Below are 22571 nucleotides of genomic sequence, written 5' to 3' on the forward strand. Positions count from 1 at the left end.
TGTAGAGATTGTCAAAAGCAGAGGCAGTCGTCAAACCCCACAAACATCTTTATCAGGCATTATTAAAGTTAAATGAAGATTATAAGGTGCATTTGCACTCCGGTCCTGCAAGACAGAAAACTTGGCACCACAGACTTCACACACTAAAGAGCCAAAAGAATGCTGGAACAATGACCTAAGGACATGAAAAAAGGGGCTGGTCTTCTAAATAAACAGTATTTTCTGTTTTAATGTTGAATCTTCCCTGCACATTTAAAAACAACACATTTTTTTCTTATTTTTGGAGATTATTAAGGCTGTTTTTCCATATTTATTATTTCTTTTGTTTTTCTCTATTACAAAGCCGGAAAACATCCTGGGCAGCATCACCTTAAAAGATAAAACAAACAGAAAAAATTTCCCATGTGTTGCAAAACAAAAACAAAAATCATCATACCAAAACAGTATAAAGTATGAAGTCACTGAACACACAGGGGTGGATGTTTATGTCTAACACACTACCTGCGGATCAACTGTAAACAAATATCAACTTTGAAACCACCTGAATTTAAAAGAATCTGAATATGTGATACCAAAGTCCATGGCTTAATCCAATTTACATTACAAGAATAATCAGGTAACTTCCTTCCATTTACTTAGATCATATTGTGTTTATGGTTACACAAGTATGTCTTTCAAAAAATGTATGATTATTGATTAATTGCACTTGCTATCTTGCCTTAGATAAATATACAGTACAAACTATAAATTAAACGCCTCTGTGCTAATGTTTTTCTCTTTAACATTTAAATGTTAGGACTGCAATTTTTGAGTACCTGCAGTGTCTGACTTGAATTATAGTTTTAGATATAATAAAAATAATACATGTGTTAAATCTCTTGATGATCTATGCTGATCCATGAAGAATAGCAACTTCTACTTATTTTAAGGAAATGCTGATTGTCAGCTTTAATCATGTTTGCAATCATTCATCTTTTCTTTTGTCAGAACTGTCTGCTCAAAGAGCACGAGAATAAAATGTGGGAAAACTGAATATATGTGTGTACATACTTCTATAAAAACAAATGGACTACAAAAGCAAGTTGACAATATGCAAGGATAATGAGGAAAGCTTTGTGTTGACCCTACTTTTGTCCCTTTTTTGACCACAGGGCAATTTTTAAGGAACCCTTAGAGATAGTCATATAGGTTAGGTGCATTTCAACCACAGAACCCTAGTTTGGTTTTTATGGGTTCCAATTTTATTTCTGGGCCATGGAGTAGTTCCTGCCCTCTCATCAAAAAGTCAAATTCAATTACTAAAACAGAACGTAAACATACTTAGACCGTAACAATCCTAAGTGTCCATGCTCCTGATTAAGTACATTATGATGTCCTGATAACTATTAGGTTGGAATTTGCAGTAGTAAATGTCAATTACTGTTCATATGCAAGCTTTGAGACATCAAAAACTGTTGTACAACATTCACGTGAACTGCAAGGCTAACATCAATATCAGGTTTCAGGACAGGGGTGTCTTTTAATGTTATTGATGTTTAAACAAAGTGATGTAAACTACTTCTAAACTTGTCAAAAAAATGATTAATAATTCCATTCTGCCTGTCTATGAAGATCACTTGAATATATAGGTATGGTATCTGCTGTATATCAACCACTGCGCTAACAGGCTCTATAATCCCTGTGCCAGAAGGCTGTTAAACTCATATGATGGTGTCTAAAGCTCAATAATGCTACAGCCAAGAGACAGAAAGCGTATAATTTAATAGAGAGCCAGCACTATTGCCATCCTGATCAATATCCAGTCACTTAAAGCAAGGGAGGCTGGGTTTTTGATCAAACACCCAACTCTTACTCCTCATCTCCCCTCCTCTTGTGTTATTCACACAGCCCAGCTTCTCAGAGAAGCCAGTGGAAGCATGCCAATCTGCAGTGGAACTTCTACATGCACAACCTAACACAGGAGATCATGATAATGCCTGTACACACACAGTGCATCTCTTCAGGAAGTTGCCAGAAGAGACTGTGAGAAAGAGAAGGGCCTTTAGGAACTACCATACTCTCTAAACTGGGTGCTATCTAATACAAATCTAATTTCCCAAAAGCTAGCTGTGACTCACACAGAAATATCAGATTCAAACAAAATTTTTCAGTTAAAATCTGCAATGCTTTCCTAAGTTTGACCGTCCCAAGCATAGTTTTTTGTGAAATAGAATCCGAACATAAAAGGCATTAAAGGTCCCAATACAGCATAAAAGATTTGGCTATTTCCAACTTGAATCGGTGATGCTTAGTAAAGGGCAAAAGGCAATGTTATGAGACAATCCCTACACAGATACATAAATAAAATGTGTCTTTAAGTTAGCATTTACAGCTAACTTAAAAAACACATTTAAAACCAAAAAAGTGGGTTTGTCTGTGTTTTGTAAATATGATAGATGCCACAGCTAAGAGAGAGACTGCATACAAATCATTATTGTTAGAACATTGTTGGAAATGATATAGTCAACTTGAATTCAAAACAATTCAGCGTAGTTGATTTAGTGTCAACAAGTCACTTGACACACTGTAAAATAATGATAGTAAGGGTGTAAAAGTATACATTATTCACAGTTTAATACAGCTCCACCACTCTTAGCGTATGCTTGAATAATGTGTTCTCTATGGCTTACATTTTTTTTTTTTTCTTAGTTGTGAACACACCGTAAGATGATTGTGGTTTGTTGACAACTTAGCAAACATATACTTTAAAATTCATTTATCTAAACTCCCACATAAAAAGACAATAGTAGCTAACGACACTGATGAATACCACTCGGCAGGTTTATACAAAATTCAGGAGAAGAGAAGAGTGCTGAAGAGGAGAGGGGAGAGATGAATACCAAATGACTAAGACTGAAGCTGTGCAGAGCTCTATTTTTAAATGAAACTAACTCCTCCACAAAATTTGAAGTGATTTGATGGAATGACTGTCGGTTGCTCGTGGCAACCACTGATTCACAAATGACTATATCTTTAATGGGCATCCAATCTGGTAAATTACGGAAGGAGAGAATGAGGAAAAAGAAAAGCAAAGAACAAGAGTACTATCAAATAATATATTTCTAATAAGGAACAATTAAGTGATCCCAGGTCACAAGTAGACAGCTGAGACGGATAACTAATGTGAACTTTGTCAAAACTCTGACACTCCTTCCCCTCCTCACTATCAAGCAGCTCTCTCATTAAAAAGTCATATTCAATTACCCAAACAGAACATAAACACACTTTGACTGTAACAACCAAACAGAGCTGTTGCTACCCTCAATGCAGACAATTTCATACAGACAGCGATCTAGTCAGTGGTGAAATCGTTGTCATTAATGACAGCTTCACAGGTTGGATTGTAGATTACATTTAACAACATATCTTTTTAAACCAAAACTTGTTAAACATGTATGATTAGATTGTCTTTTGTAAACAAGAACAAGATTGAACAAGATGTCCTATAAACCTATGATGCAGATGGCAACTGTAGAATGATCTTAATAAATGTAGGCCAATAATAATACACTTTAAAAATAACTTTGATTTAAGGTTTCATTTAATTAACCCAGAGCCTACAGCCATATTAGCAGCTTTCTGAACCAGTACCTTGTACAGACAACAGTGCTATGAGTTAAATGATAACATCAGCATGCTTAACATGTTCATAATACAATGTTTACATGCTGATGTTTAGCAGGTATAATGTTTACCATGTTTACAATCTAAATTCAAGCATGCCAACAGTTGCTAATTATCAATAAGCACAAAGTACAGCTGAGGATGATAGGAAAGTCCTTAGATTTGCAGGTATGTAGTCATTACCAGAGTACTGGTGCTGGTACTCCAAGTTGTTATAATTCATCCTGAGGGCACCATGAATGTCTGGACCAATTTTCATGACAATCAGTGCAGTAGTTTTTGAGATATACACTCACCGATCACTTCATCCATTTAAACTTTATGAACTCATTGTCCTGTTCATTAAACCAATTTTAGACAACTTTTGCTTTGTGAGATGGTGCATTATTATGCTGGAAGTGACCATTAGCAGGTGGGTAAAATGTGGCCATAAAGGGATGCACATGGACACCAACAATATTCAGATAGATTTAAAGTAAAGTCAATGTCAAAGATTATTGTCATAGATCGGTATCAAGCGTTCAAAAGTGTGCCAAGAACACCTTCCCGACACCATTATATCACCACCACCATCCTGGACTGGCGGCAGGTTTGGCACCATGGATTGATGCTGCTGACACCAAATTTTGACCCTCTCATCTGCATGCATCAACATAAACCGAGATTCATTAGAATACTCTCAGTTTTTTTCTGTTTTCTTCACCTGTCCAATTTTGGTGAGCCTGTTCCCACTGTAGCCTCAGATTTCTGTTCTGGGCTGACAGGTGAGGAATCCGACATGGTCTTCTTCTGTTGTAGTTCATCCACCTCAAGGTTCGACATGCTGTGCATTCTGAAATTGTTTTTTCCGCTCCCTACAGTTGTGAGTGGTTATCTGAGTTACTGTAGCCATACTACTCCAACCAGTCTGGCCATTCTCCGCTGACCTCTCTCATCAACAAGCTGTTTCCGTCCACAGAAAAGCCGCGCACTGGATATTTTTTTTGTTTCTGGCACCAGTCTGAGTAAACTCTAGACACTGTTGCACGGGAAAATCCCAGGAAATAAGCAGTTTCAGAAATTCCTCTTATCAGTCCATCTGGCACCAACAATCATGCCACGGTCAAAGTGACTGTCATCACATTCTTTTCCCCATTTTGATGTCTGCTTTGAAGATTAACAGAAACTCCTGACCTGTATCTACATGATTTTATGCATTGCACTGCTGCCACATGATTGGTTGATTGGATAATTGCACAATTAACGCAGGTGTACAGGTGTTCCTAATAAAGTGCTCAATGAATCGAATCAAGTCAAGTTTATTTCTACAGCGCATTTCATACGATGGACATAAACGTAATATGCTTAAAATAAAAGCAAAAATAGGTAAAGATCATACATGACCAAAACAAATAACATTAAATTAACATTTCATATATAAAATAAAGAGATGTGGCAGTTAGAAAATGATATAAGACAGCATATAGAAGTAGAGGGTAAGAAAGTATTATGAAGAGAGTAGAATAAGAAGGTATTATTCTTATCATTAAAAAGTAATAACAATAATAATACTGATTCTAAAATTAAGGTTTTACCAATTAACCACACACTTTAATCCTAACCAAAAGCTTGTGAAAAAACAGTTCATGTAGTACAGAATTACATAGAGTAGGACCATAATGACTAAAGGCACCATGAGCTGATTTAGAATTTATTCTCAGGATAGTCAGAAAACCTTTACTTGATGATCTCAGGGATCTGTCTGGTGTGTATTCAGTGAGCATGTCAACAACGTAAGGGGGAGATAAGCTGTTTATAGCTTTAGAAACAATAAGAGGTATTTTAAAATCAATTCTTTGTTAAGGAGTGATGTGTTCACACCATTTGATTTAAGTTAATGGTCTGGCTGCAGCATTCTGAATAAGCTAGACTTTATTAAGCACTTGTTTTGCCAGTCGAACAAAAACTGCATTACAATAACCTAGTACACTTGAAACAAATGCATTAACCAACTTTTCAGAATCTGATTGTGATAGGAAGGAACTTTAGATACATTTCTGGGATGATAAAAAGCAGTGTTAGAAATATTAGATATGAGCTTCTGAAAGTTAAGATCAGCATCCAAAATCACACTCAAGTTTTTGACATGCTCACAGGGTTTTACTGTCAGGGGAGTTAACAAAGAGTTTATCTGGTGACTCAAAGCTATTTAGCTGTATGAAATTTTTGGCTGTCCAATCTGACATCAGTAATGCATTGGATGAGATCGTTCACTGGGTTAGGTGGTTGACAGAAACAGATATGTATAACTGTTTCTCGTCAGCATAGGAGTGATATAATATGTTGTATTTTTGAAAGATGGGACCTTAGTTGGAGCATATACAAATTAAACAGTAGAGGACCATGAAATGACCCCTGTGGGATTCCATATGGAATGGTGACTTCATCTAATTCAACAAAAACACAGAAAGACCTACCAGCAAGGTAAGCGCAAAGCCAGTTAAGAAATGTGCCTCTAAGGCGTAAATAGTGTTCAAGGTGCTGAAGAAGAATTACATGGTCAATCGTATCTAAGGCTGCACTGAGGTCGAGAACTACCAGAACAGAAACTTTATGGTTGTCTTAGCTAATCTTAAAATCAATAGCAACTCTGACCAGGGCAGTTTCTGTACTGTGGATAACTCTAAAAAAAGACTGTTAAACGTCAATTAAACTGTTAAGTGACAGATGCATGTATAATTGTCGATAAACAACCTTTTCAAGAATTTTCCCAGGAATGGTACGTTGGAAATTGGTCTATAGTTCTCGAGGACAAATGGATCAAGATTGTGCTTCTTCAACAATGGTGTTACAATAGCATTTTTGAGAATTGAGGGGAAGATTCCAGAGATATAATATAATCAGCCTGAAATTTGATCTTACGTCACTTGTAGTAGGCCCGGCATTGTGCTGTATGAAATCAAAAGCTGATAACATTTCAGTAAACTGGTTAGCCTAATGGTCTGTGGTGTTATCAGTATGAATGTTGAAATCCCCGGAGTGATTTTTGATAGAAGCTCACCAAATTAAAATATAAAACCTTTTTAAGCCTTGGAGGGCAGTAAACTGTGTACTAGACAGGAATATGCAGATTTCATTAACAGGGCTAAATACTCAAAAGTAGATTAAGAACCAAATAAGATGCTTTTGCATGATAAAATATCTGACAAAATGGTAGCAACACCACCACCCTTCTTATTTGATCTGGTACAGTGTGAAAATGAGAAATTAGATGGAGAAGCTTCAATAAGTTCTTTGTTACTAGTTTTATCGAGCCAAGTCTCAGTGTGGAGAATAGAATGAAGCCTATGAGATGATATAAAATCATTGACAAGGAAAGTTTGATTAGTAAGGGATCTGACATTGACAGGTGCAAATTTTCAGGATCTTACAGAATTATTACAATTCTCAGAAGTTGCAGAGTCAGGCGTGTGGTGGCTATTGTTATTCAGAGACTGGGTTAGAGTCAGAGCACACAGTGGCAGGACCCACACTGTTAGAACTTTTAGCTCTGGATCAGGTCTTACCGTGGTACTTATCAGAATGAATTAAACTGTAGAAAGTGGATGACATTAGCAGTCAACTGCTTTGTTCCTTTTCTATTTAGGTTCACACCATCTGCTCTGTACAGGCTTGAATTAGTCAGAAAGTAATCAAGAGTTGGAGATGAAGTCATATGCTGCAGCAGAACAGATGTTTTGTAGCCAGACTGAAGAGTCGACAAAAACGTTCAGAGTTTTTGGAGAGATTTGGAATAGGGAATAATACAATATCTTCCTAGACTCTCAATTGCATAGCCCAGGGACTCCAGGTCTGAATATATTTTGCTGGAATTACAAGCCATAACGTCATTCACTTCCATGTGCATTAAAAATAAATTAATGGGATGCTGGTCAATGTGCTTGCTGCACCACGAAGCTAGCTGGGAGCCCAGGTCAGTCTGCCAATGGAGAAGGACCGAGGTGCTCCTCGATGGAGGCTACTTCACCCTTGATAAACGAGAAGGTAACCAAGCTTGGAAGAATATCCTCAGTTTCACCAGAAATGAAACCAGCAAAGTATATCATTAATAACCACAAAGGTCAATCTGCTGGTGGCACTTGAAGAAAAGTCAGAGGATTACAAAAGTCATTAGGATAATTCATCTGGAAATAATGCATGGCGATATTTAATCATGCAAATGATAACCAATTTTACTTTTCAATGAAGCCTGATCAAACCAATCAGTTAGCTAAACTTCAAGCATGCCTTAAGGACATAAAAACGTGGATGACAAGCAACTTTCTGCTGTTAAACTCAGACAAAACTGGAGTTACTGTACTTGACCCCAACACCTCAGAAACACATTGTCTAATGATATAGTTACTCTACATGGCATTGCCCTGGCCTCCAGCACCACTGTTAGGAATCTCCCAGTTCTCTTTGATCAGAATATGTCTTTTAAGTACCACATAAAACAAACTTCAAGAACTGCCTTTTTTAACCTACATTGCAAAAATCAGGGACATCCTCTCTCAAAAAGATGCAGAAAAACTAGTCCATGCTTTTGTTACCTCCAGGCTGGATTATTGCAACTCCTTATTATCAGGCTGTTCCAACAAATTAAATACTCTCCAGCTGATCCAGAATGCTGCAGCATGAGTGCTGACAGGAACTAGGAAAAAGAGTTCATATTTCTCCTGTGTTGGCTTCTCAGCATTAGCTCCCTGTAAAATCCAGAATAGAATTTATAATCCTCCTCCTCCTCCTCATCTCATAGCACCCTATTTCCCTAGTAGAACACTGCGCTCCCAGAACTCAGGCTTACTTGTGGTTCCTAGAGTCTCCAAAAGTAGATGGGAGGCAGAGTTTAAAGTTTATAGTTAGGGCTAGCTCAGGCTTGGCTTGAACCACCAACTACTTATGCTGCTATAGGCATAGACTACCGGAGGACTTCGAATGATGCACCAATCTCCTCTCTCCTCCTCCTCCTCCTCTCCATCTGTACCGATTCATATCCAATCAATGCTTGTTACTAAGTTGTCTTTTTTCCTCCTGTTGCTTTCTGCAGGTATTTCTGTTCTGGTGCTGCAGAGTCTGGATCAGTGACTGCAAACCGCCTACATCCCCCTCGATCCTGCTCAACACCCACTGCTTCAGTTATTATGATTACCATTATGATTATTATGTTTGGTTTTATTAGTATTATTATTATTATTCATCCTATTATTATAATTATTAGTTTTATCATTAGTCTCATTATTATTATACATCTTTATGTGGTACTTGTACTGTGCTATGTTCTTTCCTCCGTCCTGCAGGGACATTTAATATTTATAGCAAATTTCATGACATTCCATCTAATAGTTTTTTGTATTTATTTAAGTCTGGACCAAAGTGGTGGATCTCCTGAATGACCAACCAACCAACGAACCGACGTTGCCAATAACAGACTTGCCTAGACCAAGACTAAAAATGAGTGATAGAAGATTTCAATAATATGACTATGCAGTTCCACAGAGGAAGACTGTAGACAGCCAGTAGGCAAAATTACATTTTATTTAAAACTGGACCCTTTACTGCTGTCAGCAGCCCGGGAAAACAATGATTAGTCAATAATGCCTCAATACGTCAAGTGGGCCTGTTTAAGAGAGGATTGCCCTTAAACTTCACAAAAAGAATATAACAGGAAAAAGAGCATCTAAAGAATAATACATCAAAACATCCTTCTTAAAACAAAATTAATATGATCACAGCCAGCGCAAAAAGGCCATGCTGTCTTTTTAAATCACAGAACCAATTAGCAATATAAGAATAATAAAAGTAAAAAAGAGTCAGTAACATAAAATTTTCATTTTAAGCACAGGCAAAGCAGGTTTCATTTGTTTTTAAATCAAAATTCAACATTAAAGGCAAGAATGATCTAAATACTGAAAAATAATGAGAACTGAACCAACACTGATTTTGAGAAATAGTGAGATGAGCCTGAAAATACGAAGTCATGGGATTTTTGCTTTCTGACAAAGCATTATTTTTTACTTTAATGTTAAAGCGGAAGGAGAGAGAGAGAGAGAGAAAACCAGCTCTCTGCGGAAATTGCCCTCCGCTCTCCTTCATCACTGCAGGTCTGCTTCCCCCCTCCTCCTCTCCTGGATGTCCGCCATTAGACACGCTCAATTGGATTCCTGTCAGATGTGCGGCCTCGCCCTGGGTCTCCTTCCCACGGGTGACTGAGCATGCTGTATGTGTGTGTACGAGTGTGTGTGTACGTCTTTGTGTGTGAAAAACCTAAGCAGCTTTCCTTATAAAAAATTGCCACCACAAAATGACATTCGCACGCAAACTAACAAGTGCGCACACACACACACACACACACACACACACACACACACACACACACACACACACACACACACACACACACACACACACACACACACACACACACACACACACACACACAATGCGAGCAACATACACACAGTTCAAGGCTCAGTTCACTTCAGGCAGCGGTCTAGAGACAGCACACACCTATTAGCATGGGCCTTGGCACAGCAGGATAAATGCTGACACAGATTTGACCGAGAGGTTACGTTGCTGAGATTTACTATATGCCTACATTCACTGGCCTATCCTTGGTTTCCCCCAAGATATGTGGGTATGATGTGACCATCTGACCAATTTGCTAAGGGTGTAAGCTGCTTACTCCTTGACCTATCACAGGGGAATAAATGGCTACCTTGGGAGTTTTGACCATATAATGCTAGTCTTTATAACACTTGGCCTGTTCGCCTTTCACTGGCAGCGTCATTAACTGTAATATTTGGTCAGAACATAAACGCTACTGCAAAACTCAAGCCTGAACCATGGAGCTAAAATGAAAAGGATTATGGCTACAATATCAATAACATTTTCATGTCAATAGCATATGTTATATATTTTCATTAGTATTAACTAGCATTGAATTACTGCATGCAACATACTGAGGTTTGTTTCATTCACTCTGGGTTGGATTCATGTCTGAACACAGTCATTGGTGAACTGGGTTGTGGCCATTACAGTGAGGCAAAGATCACAGCACAGAAGTCCAGGTATCAATAGCATAGGCACAGCCAGGCTAAAAGCAAGTCTGACTGCCTGTGTGTTTCTTCAAGTCTGTGAAGACTGTGTAGATACTCTAGTCTCAGGTTAGATGCCTCATATAGAAGATAACATACATAAGAAGGGAAGATGGGAGGTCTAATTTTGTGGCTCAAGGTTAAATGTTGTACATTAAGTAAGAGTGTTACATGAAAGCCGGACACTGACAATTTGATTTGACCGCGTTGGTAGATGGTTTAAAACATGGGTCCAAAAGCACAATAATTTTTACTCTTAAATACTGTACTTGAAATACCTCACAGCTAGTCCTTTCATTGGATTTCTACCAATAACACGTGTGTATAGCTCAAAAAGAACTGACATTCTAAGGAGTAACAACAGTTAGTTTAGTGGTTTGGCTTCTAGAAGGTTTATGAAAACCCTTGCTACTATTTTTCAATATGATATTCTTATCAAGCACAATTTAATGACGACGTAACAGTCAAAATAGTTTACTGCTGACCTATTTAAAACTGTTCTCTTGTTAGATCTTGCGTAAAGTACTCATTGTTTGTGTGCAGTATGCAGGAAATGTCTACATAAGGCAAACATACATTAAGTGCCACTCAGTTCAATTGGATTTTAGGAGAGAGGCAAAGGGAGAATGAGAAATCCCAGTCTGAGTTTACATATGTACTCAGTTTACTCAATTATACCATTTCTGACCATGAAGAAATCACCAAAAAATTAATAATGGTATTTAAGTTGAAAATAACTTTGCATTGCAGGAGAGGTATCATAAATAACGTTGATTATTCCGACATATTTCTGCACCTTAAATATAAAACAGGACAGAGACAGGACCAAAACCCTACCCACACTCCCCCTGAAAAACACAAATGTATAGACAAAGCTTGGGAGTAAGCAAATCAAAGAATAACTAATGACTGAGCAGGAAAAAAGGGAAAGAGGCATGAAATCTATTTGAGTGTGGTAGATGTTAAGTTGGGGGCAGGGCAGGAACTTTAGTAGGGTAATTAGCTACTATTATCTGTCACGCCCAGTGGCCTGTACCACTAATCCTGCTGATTAAACACACAGTGGGTCTCCACAGCTCAACAACTCACAGCAGCACCAGACTGATAAGGCCACAGAGCTCAGTGATGACATAAATGTCTGGGTGGGACTGGACTACATAGGACTGGCGCTGTTTTACTTTGCATTATACCACAGGACACTGATGTGATAATCACATAAAAAGTTGATGTTCCACCTTGATACAGCCAATGACTAAAAGACGGTGAATTTACAAGTTTCAGAAACATCCACCACTTTTTTTAGATTTACTGCAGCTCTTCTCAAAAACAACACGATACTCCAGCTAACATTTTTTTCTTCTTAACCACCAAATTTCAAACATGTAACTGCAACCAGCTATCACTCCAGCGTGAGATCTTTTACTGAACAGCCCAATGCTAGAAGACAACTAAATCCAACTTATTATTGGTTTTGATGCTGTTAAAGGTTTACTTACACCAAAATTGTTTGTAATAAAGAACTAGTAAAGCAGTCTTTTTCAAAATATTATTAGTTATATATTAGTTCATAGAATGCAAATACATCCATAACTCGCCTTTTAAATGGCATTATGGAACACCAATCCACAGAAATATTCGTTAAGTAGGTCTAGATGCTTCTAGTTGCTACGTTCTTTCAACAGCCAACATATTAACACATTTCTGATTATATGTAACGTGATTAACAGCACAATAATGAACATTCTTTTTATACTGACATTTAATCAAATGACTTCCTTTAATGTCAAACAAAAAAGAACTGCCAATCCAATTGAGAATAAAGTCATTAACAGTCAGCAACCCCATTTCAATCAAATGTGAGCATTTACGGTAACATGTTAATTGTTAACTTCCAAACAACATGCTCAGAAAACAACGTTTTCATGCTTCTCCTATGACTGACTCTACAGAACAATATACTCACAGTGAACATGGAACGAAAGTTGCTGAGATCAGTGAACAGCTCCTCCACAGACGTCTTCTTGGGATCAACTGCAAAGTACTCCAGCACGTTCTGATACAGCGTCTCCATATTGCTGTGCATGATCACTAGCTTGCCATACTGCTCCCGAGCAACCTTGCTGAAGCTGTGAGTGTGCGGTCAAGGTCAACAACACATCCATCACATATTAAGTGTAAATTAAATGTTGCTGCGAGTACTCACCTATTTGACAGCAACATGGAAGATTTAGGAGGAAAAAAAAGGAAGCATTCACATTTGTTGCTGTCAGTGGTAAACTATGATGTATGATAGAATCTCTGATACTGTTAGTCAGGTTACTACAACAGTGTGTTCACTGCTATGACCCCCTGCAGCCCACAGCATCTGTGACTCATGTCTGGCCGCTGGCAAAGTGTCTTGGTCTATCTGACATGCACAATACTAACTGCGAATATAAACAGAATTTCAAGGGGGGAAAAAAAAGACCTAAACAGTACATACACATATAAATATATACACTACTGGTTGAAAGTTTTAGAAAACCCATTGTTTCCGAATGATGGAAGACCAGGACAGACTTAAACCCCATGGAGCTGGTTTGGGATGAACTGAACATAAGGTGAAAGCAAAGCAACATAAAAGTGCAACACGTATGTGGGAACCTATGCAGGAGCAGACGTTTACTTGTTTTTAAACAAGTTAACTTGTTTACTTGTTATACCTTGTTATATCTTGAATTGTTTATTTGTTCTTTAACACACCAAAACGCACGCACGCACGCACGCACACACACACGCACACACACACACACACACGCACACACACACACACACACACACACACACACACACACACACACACACACACACACACACACACACACACACACACACACACACACACACACACACACACACACAGAGTGGGGTCTTAAAGTCTCAGACCACTAGTCTAGATACTTCTATTTTACATCTGTTTAGAATTTAATGCTATTTTTTTTAATTACCAATTAAAATATCAGCTTAACAATTCGAGTGAAAAATTGAATCTTTGAAAAAATGTACATCAACTTCAGAATAGCTTAGTATTTGTTTGTCCCCCTTACACTTTAATGACATCATGCACTCCAGCTGGCATGGACTCCACAAGTTTGGGCAAAACCTGATGACCTATGTTATCCCACCAGAACTCCTTGGTCTACTTTGGTCTTCAAGTAGTTCTTGCAAAGCTTTGAGGTGTGTTTGGGGTCATTATCCTGCTGCAGTATGAATCTTTCTCCACACCCTTCTGTTACTGCCTTAAATCTCAAACTAGGATTCATCAGTAAATAGGACTTTTTCCAGTCATCCACTGTGAAATGCTGGTATATCTTAGCCCACCAAAGCATTTGGCCTTGTTTTCCCTCCTGAGACGTGGTTTAGAAACTGCTACTCGTCCTCAGAGACCACTACACAACAGTCTTCTTTTGACAGTACTATTGCTGATTGGAGTCTTGCGTTCGTTATTTAGTGAATTCTGTATCTGTGATGAAGTTGCTTTTCTATCTCTCAGGAACTTAGCTTGATGTATTGATCTTCTGATGCTGTGGTAAGTTTTGGTCTGCTTGATCGTGGTTTGGATATATCTGATCCACTTTCTGCAAAGCATTTTAGACATCCATGGACTATCTCCTTAGAAACCTTTAAGTATAGCTATGATTTGACACAGAGAAAGCCCCTCTTTGCTTAGAATTACAATTTGACATCTGACACTTTCACTTAGTTCTGATGCCATTTTCCCACTATCACAATGCTACTTACTAAGCAATGATCTGCTGGAAACTTGAGGCACTGCCTTACGGTATAACAGGTGAGCACTGGCTGCAAGTTGAGTTACTTGACTGAGCCTCTGATGAGTAGATCAAATCCAACTGAGTGTCATTTGAATGCATGCCTCAATGGAAGGCATACATCTCAAGGAAATCTTACCTTTTGTTAAAAGGAGTTAGGTTGGTCAATGCCCCAGATTTGCTTAAATTTGATTGCTGGCCTAGAAATAGTCCAGAATCCTAAATATTTCTTTTTGATTTTACAACAACATAAATTGTTGTGTTTTTAAATGTTTCTGACTCCTCAAACTTTCTGATTATTTCCAGTTTACATGAAAGCATTAGAGATTTTCAATGTGGTCTCAGACTTTTGGACCCCACTATGCATGTATATGTGTATATTCTATTTCCAAAACCATATCCTGAGCTGTCCTTTAAACTTTATGGTCCTGTTTAATAAAAATAAAAGTTTTTGATGCATTAGAAAATAAAAGCTGGGCAAGAAACTGTTTGAATCAATATGCTTCATTTAAAAAGTCTGTAATTTTTTTTCTGTGCATGAATGATGTCAATGAAAAAAAATTATGTGTCCCTAACCAGCAGGCCTGCTAATGACCCAAACACCTTGTCCTATGACAGATAAGAAGCAGTAGTTTATGTATGTGTGTGTGTGTGTGTGTTTGTGTGTGGTATTACAAGTATGTGGCCAGCCTCTCTGGCTCCTATTGCGCCCTTTCATTATAGCTCAACTGATGGACCTATTTGAGTTCTGGCCTCTCTTGAATCTGGCTGGGGATGGGACTACCTATTCACAGCTGGGTAAATGCTGTTCAAAAGGCACCGCTCTCAGATTGACTTGTCAGTAATATCTTTCCAAGCCAGGAGTTGAGGGAAATAGGCATGAGGATAGACTGCGCAGGTGATGGAAAGCAAGAGAGAGAGAAAAGAAGAGAAAGCGGAGAGCCATAGTTGATAAGTACCATGGGGGGCCAAATATCTCTCTCCTTCATGTTCCCCCTTTCCTTCTGACATCTTCATGATTAGTGTGTGTATAAGCGAGTTTGTTTCTATGAGTGAAAATCATCTATATTTCACTTTATTAGAGGCCTACAGTCAGCTCAGATTTCATTTTCAAATTTTTATCTTTATGTTTGAGTTTTTCCATCAGCATTGCTAAGATAAGACATTTCGTGCAAGGCACCTAGAATTGGAGAGCAAAGCAGTGAAAGACAGACCTTCCAAATCTATTCTGTGAGCCTGTGTCTGCACTCAAGTTTCCTGCTAACTACTACAACACAAGCCATCCGTGCCCCAGCCCCAAGGCTACTAATCAAAAGTACATGAAGGAGGCTAGGTACAGGGTGTATTATTGAACACATGCCTACACACCTGGTCTGAGACATATGGTACCTGACAGCTGTCAGCACTGGATCTGTATATCCAAAGAGGGTAGTGAAGAGATAGCAACAGTAAAGAGAAGTTGTGTATTTATGTGTTTGTAAATTAGCTCTTTTGTTTAGTTATCATAATCTGACAATTGAATGAAACATATTAAATTTATCCTGTTCTATCTCCATGATCATACAACAACGACTGACATAATGAGAGAGTAAAAGAGCGACAGAAAGACGATGGAGGCTTTGTCCCAATTCTTCCTCTCTAACCCTTCTCTTCATTTTGAAGTTGCCCTCAGTGTGAAGTACCCTTCAAAAAGAGAGCTCAGAGTGGTTCTGGTAAAATGATTTGAATATGGAATAGGATACAATTCATGGACAGTGGAAAGAAAACCTTGTGTATACAGTATATAGGACCAAGAGTGGGAGGGCTATTCATGTCTCCTGTTCTGTTATTTTTTAACACCATCTTTTCTTGAGTGATTGACAATGTGTTATGCGTAGTCCTCAGGTCAGAGACAAAGGAAATGCATTTAATTGGGTGTTTGATCAACCAAAGACTTCAAAGTTCCTTCCTTTTTTACCACAAGTTCAGTAATGTGTTAAGGTATGAAAACTTGCTCTATTGTCGGCCTGTGCAGCACCACAGTGATTAATGTAAACATATTCTGTTTGATTCATTACAGTAAACTCACTGAATAATGTCCTGGACTGGTGAGTGAATGCATGTGTTTATAAAAAGATATAGCCATTTTAGTGAAGAACATGTCGTTGGGGTCATCAGGAGAGGAGAAAGTCTCCAGGTCTCTCTCCAGCTGCAGCAGCTGCCTCTCCATCTGCCTGAGGCTCTTTTCCAGATTCTCTGCAGACACTGACACACACACACACACACACACACACACACACACACACACACACACACACACACACACACACACACACACACACACACACACACACACACACACACACACACACACACACACACACACACACACACAGAAACACAGACACAGACACATTCATAAAAGCACACAGGAACACACCCACATGGAAATATGAAGAAAGAAGCAGAGAGAGGACAAATTACAGGTACAATCAAATGCAATATTATTTTGATGCTCTGAAAGAATCAGAGAAAAACAACATACAAAAAAAGAAACAGGAAAAAGGAGAGAGAAGCCAGCTCAGCTGCAAAGCATGCTTATTATGGGTTCACACTCTGCCAGAAACACCATGGGAATAAACAATGATAGAAGAAACATCAAGTGAAAGTACGTTCAATGTTTGCCTCTTACATGTTCATGTGTATGTCATAAACAATTTAATTCATGTAAGATACAATGCCCTTACTGACACATATACTGTCGTGATAGGAAATGCCTGCTATGTTTGCTCATATATTTACAATGTATGCGTGGCTTTTCAGTAACACAAACAGAGTAACAAATTAAAACCTAGAGCCTCAAAGTATGAAGATGGATGTTGAAGTAAGAATCTTTCTACGCCCCTCATCCTTTGTCTTTTGTCTTATCAACAGGTGCATGGATCATGCAGGTGGGAGAGCAGGAGAACACTGAGCCTAACTTTCTGTTAAGTTGGTCATGGCTGACACTTTAAGCTAGTCACTGAATATAGCATATGGCTTAAATTACCCTGATTAGACCCTGCTTGACAAAAAGGCATAAGCTGCTTATTTTTAAGTAGTTTCAAATTTCCCTTGATCCTAATACATGCTTCACCAAATGACAAAAAAAGAGAAAAGAGAGAACTTCAATGTAGCTAAGCTTCTCAATGCATTTATATCATAAACCTCATTTATTGATGGGAACATTCTGTCTTGGACACACACACACACACTTGTTTAATCAGACATCTAAAATACAAATATTCTAAAAGTCTGCAGCAGCTGAAGTTACCCAAATTCTCTTTAAATTTTAAGTTTAATGGAGTGTAATGTTCTTTTCACTGCAGGTAAAGGTGAGCATGTAATGTACATAGACATAATACAGATTCATGCATTCAGCTGGCTAAGAGGAAAAGTCAAGTGGTGCTTCTTCACTCTGCTATCTTTCATGATTAAGAAAGAAGGTCAAACACACTGCAGTAACAAAGTGAAAAAAATCACCATATAACACTCGCCACATCACATCTACTGCATCAGTACTTTACAAATGATTATCACATCAGTTCATTTTACTCACTGCATAATGTCTTTATCCTATTTTTAAGCTCTTGGCAATTTCTATCTTCTCTCTATTTTTTTTTCTGCTGTCCTTCCCTTACTCTCATGGTAAGCCATGACACTGATAGTTAAGTCAGTCAAAGGCAGTGAAAATGCCACTGCACACCATTCCTTTCAAAATCTTATCACAGAGTACACTGTAACCACTGATGTCTCAATCAAAGCAGTATTCACGGAGCAACTGCTCTGTACTGACCGGCAGTTACACTGATTTTTATTTAGGTAAGAAATCACCCTGCCAGTCTGGGCAGTAAAAAAAAAGCAGAAACCTGTTTACATAGGGGTTAACATTCCCATGCAAAAGAGTTATTTTTTTTTCATTCAGGAAAAATGGCAGCAATTTGGAGGAAATATTAAGAGCATACAGCTACGAAATGCAGCAACATGCAGCTCCTTTTTCATTTTTAAAACACAAATCTTGACACAGTCCTGTACAGTGTTTAAACAAAAAAAAAAAAAAGTACATCGTCGAATCCATTATATACGTAGACCAGGTAACTTTTGTTCAATTCATATCAGTCATAATTAAAATCTTAATGTGTCTGTTAAAAATAAACTCTGGCCTTTACTAACTTACTTGAGAATTACAGTGCTATTTAAATGTTTTTTTCACTATTTAAAGCCTTATATATTTTACTGTGTCTGTGGCAAAAAATTGTGTTAATTGTCACGAACAAGTGCCACTACTGCGCTAACCAGTCAATCTATCAGTTGCAAAACGGACACCTTAAATGTATGTAACAAAATTTAGACAAACAAAACAGATATTTTTTTTGACACAAATTCAACCTAAAAGTCACAAAATGGCTTATATTTCACAAAAGTTAAGAAGTTAAACTACAAAGATAATAAAATGATTGAATGAATGAAGTGTTGGAATTCAAATGTGAAAAATGTGCATCTTTGAATCTAATTTATCATGTGTTTACCCTATTTAATCTTTTTTTTTTTTTTAAAGGTAATATAAAAAGGACTTAATAAATTCAGGAATGTTATCAATGTTCAATTGATATTGATTGTAATCTTTTTAAAGAGTCAAGAGTCTCTTTCATTACTTTCTGGTCCTATTTTATTCTGCTATAGGTGAATGCTGTAAATGCATTGTGTGTGTTCTTATGTTATTATGTGCTAACCATTCTACGTTGACATTATGACGAGGTCTCTTTTATTAAAGAGATAATGTATCTCAAGATTTCCTGGTTAAATACAGGTCATAAATAAAAAGTCAAGGGTTTGAATACTAATCATGTGTTTAAATGCACTGCATCCGGTGACAAATGGACTTTATGAGACAGCAAAAAACATAATGATTAATAATTTTGACAATGATAGTGTACTGGGTACTTTGCTAAAGTCACAGTAACTAGCAATACTCCACGCGCATGAACAAACATTCAAAATACAGATAACCATTAATACTGGTGACATAATAGTAAAATGTTGGCTGGAGTAGGAAATGATTTTTTTTTACGGTTTCGGAGTATTCTTACTGATATGTCACTTACTTTACTCTTTACATTTTTACAACTAGAATAAAACACAAGCTCCAGAAATTTCTATAGAAATTATATTAGTGTGTCAGTTCAGAGAAAACAAGATGGAAATATAAGGTCTCTATGGTGAGCTGCCTCTGAGCTTAGAGGTTAATGGCCTGTTTACAGAAATTCTTTGGATTCTGTCTACACTCATAAAATAACTATAAATCTTGGACCAAATAATCAATGATCTCCACACCCAATATGATTAGTATGATAGACAAAATCATCAAAAAGACATTTTAGTAAACATCAGAAACTGACACCTCACCTGCTACTATCATTTCCATTTCCATTTTTGTCTCTTTTTCCTAAAAGCCTTCTGCATAACCAAGCAACCAAAATCCACTGAATGAGGTGTGGGCAGCATGCAGAAGTGGAAGGAAGGCAGACAAGCAGTCTTTTAATAGAAATTATTAAAGTCTAGTACACTGATGCACTGACTGAGAAAAGCGCAAGGAAGGTTGAGACAGAGATCAAAACACATTGTGATTGTTCTATTTTCTCGGCTTCACAATCCAACTGCAGGTTTTTGTGATGAGGCTCTCTCAAATGGAAGGGCATATGAACAAGTGGAGACATACAGGTGGCCAAAAATTAAGGCATATGCTTCAGAAGAAAATCTGCCAGTGACTGTACAGGAGTGAGAGTGTAGCAGCTGGAATGTTTAGTTAAAAGCATAGAATTGTGTTTCAAAACAGAAGATGCTGATGCTCTATACAAACACACATACAGTATGTCATGTGCAGTTTAAAAATTGTGTGGGAGAGTGGGAGATAAAACATAAAAGGGTGTTTCCATGTCTTCCTTGTTCTCTCTTGCTATCTTGCTCTTGCTATCTTGATCTTGCTTTCTCTTTCAGTGTGTTAAAGTGTGAGTGATTTTTATAAGCAGTAGGGCCTGAATGCCTCAGTGGTCCAGAGGGGTTGCAGACAAATATCGGCTGTTTTAGCAGAATAATAATTAGAATATTTGTAGGGGTCAAATCCCCCACTAGCATCCTTTTATTACCCTGCCAACCTGCTGTGCTATAAATGAGACTGAGTGGAGCACCAAACCACGCATACTCACTCACAAACAGCCCCGCTACACACAAAGCTCCACTATAGATCATCCTTGGATGCCTTCTGAGGCCAAAGCCTGACAGACAAGTGTGACTAGACTGATGGTGCAAGGGTGTGGAAACTACAGACTTGTAATGTACTATATATATTGCTCATTCTATATACTTTCAACCTGTCTATTCACTCATTCTGCATATGGTAAAACTACAAAGCAAAGCTTGAGCCATATATTAGAGACCCATCTCAATATAGTTGACTCATCATCACGTTACTTCTTAATGCCTCCTAGGATAGAAAAAGGACAGGGAGCAAGATTGATAAACCAAAAGCCAGACACAGAAACAGACAAGAATGATAGACAGCCAGATAGACAGAGACAGACAGACAGACAGAAAACAGAAAATGACAGAGAAGCAGCACATAAGGACTGCTTTTCCATGTCAGGAGAAATAATGACTAGTGCTGAAAAGAACAGAGAGGAGCAGAAATAAGAAGACAGACACAAAGGAACCCTGAACTAAGCTGCAGTTTTGCTTCCATGAGAGACGGGATTGGCAATGGGGAAATGAAGGCTGTGTTACACACAGTCAAAAGACGGCAGCTTTTGCAACAGAAGCGCAAATCATTACTGCTACCTCTATCCAACCTTGTTTTCATGCTCAAGTAAGCTCTTTGGTGAGTGTCTATGATTGTAATGCAACCCTTTTAGTGTGTCTTCAGGCCTCCCGAATGGCTGTCAGACCTGATGAAAAGGAAGCCACTCAAGAGCATGGTTTACAAAGACAAAATGGGATTTGTGTGTCTGAACACTAGATATGGAGAGATGAGACACTTAGTGTATGCATCTCTTAATGGTACAAAAACACAGAGAAAGACAGTGACGCAGAAAGAGGACTACACCAAGTATGCAAGTATATACTCAGCTTGAGGTCCATGAAGTAAGGACCTGGACAAAGCCTGAGGAGAGATCCAAGGACTGGGCTTTTCATTGATCACACCCTCGTACTATGAGTCTTGGCCAAGGGCTTGTGGACACGCAGCACAGTTGGGAGAAATAATACATTCAACAGGAGCATCGTTATCCACAGATTATCAAAGCACCAACAAAACCTAGAGGGGTCCTTACAAGGAAGAGCGAAAAAAATAAAGTCACACATTTCATCCTACTGTGTTTACCCCTCCTCACCCTTTCCTTCAATCTCTCTTGCTGGGAACTGAGCAATGGGTAAAATCTTCTTTAGACGTCAAGAAACACACTGTGACAGTATGTCTGCACATGCATGTATAGCTACAGACACACACAGAGTGTACAGACTGCCAGACTGCTGCTCTACTACTTCCGAAAGCTGCTCATGACAATATGAACTACGAACATGACGAAGTCCCCTCTGACCACCCAGTCTGTCCCTGCTTGTCTGTGACCTTTACCATACTCTAGCTACACTGGCCAAACAGGGACTGTGTGTGCATGTTTGTGTGTACGCATATTTGTGTTTATGATCGTGCATCAAATTATAAGAAAAGAGCCAGTTTGTGTTAAACCAACACAGAGACTTAAGCTACATTTAAACAGTGTATTGACCTGATGTATTCTCTTGAAAAGTAAACCTATAATGTGTAAATGTGCTACAGCAGAAGATTAATATCTTATCAAACAGCAGCACAGAACGGCAGAGTGCAGCACAGATCAAACACCAAACTGGAAAAATATAATGCATGTTTACAGCATCAACAAGCATCTAATCCCGGAATAATCCCCAGAGAGTT

General features: G+C 38.1%; 1 protein-coding gene across 7 annotated transcripts in view; it reads right to left on the bottom strand.

Moving 5' to 3' along the window:
- Positions 1-22571, bottom strand: part of LOC120792858 (protein diaphanous homolog 3-like) — a 162282-nt gene that overhangs the window by 52949 nt on the left and 86762 nt on the right. For all 7 annotated transcript variants that reach the window (XM_040132259.1, XM_040132252.1, XM_040132283.1 and 4 more), the window contains 2 exons: positions 16707-16831; positions 12742-12906 (listed from right to left, as the gene is read on the bottom strand). In XM_040132259.1, the coding sequence (XP_039988193.1) occupies positions 12742-12906; positions 16707-16831 (290 nt within the window). The remainder of the gene's footprint in view (positions 1-12741; positions 12907-16706; positions 16832-22571) is intronic.

Source organism: Xiphias gladius, chromosome 1 (genome assembly GCF_016859285.1).
Source record: "Xiphias gladius isolate SHS-SW01 ecotype Sanya breed wild chromosome 1, ASM1685928v1, whole genome shotgun sequence".
Taxonomy (NCBI): Eukaryota; Metazoa; Chordata; class Actinopteri; order Istiophoriformes; family Xiphiidae; genus Xiphias; species Xiphias gladius.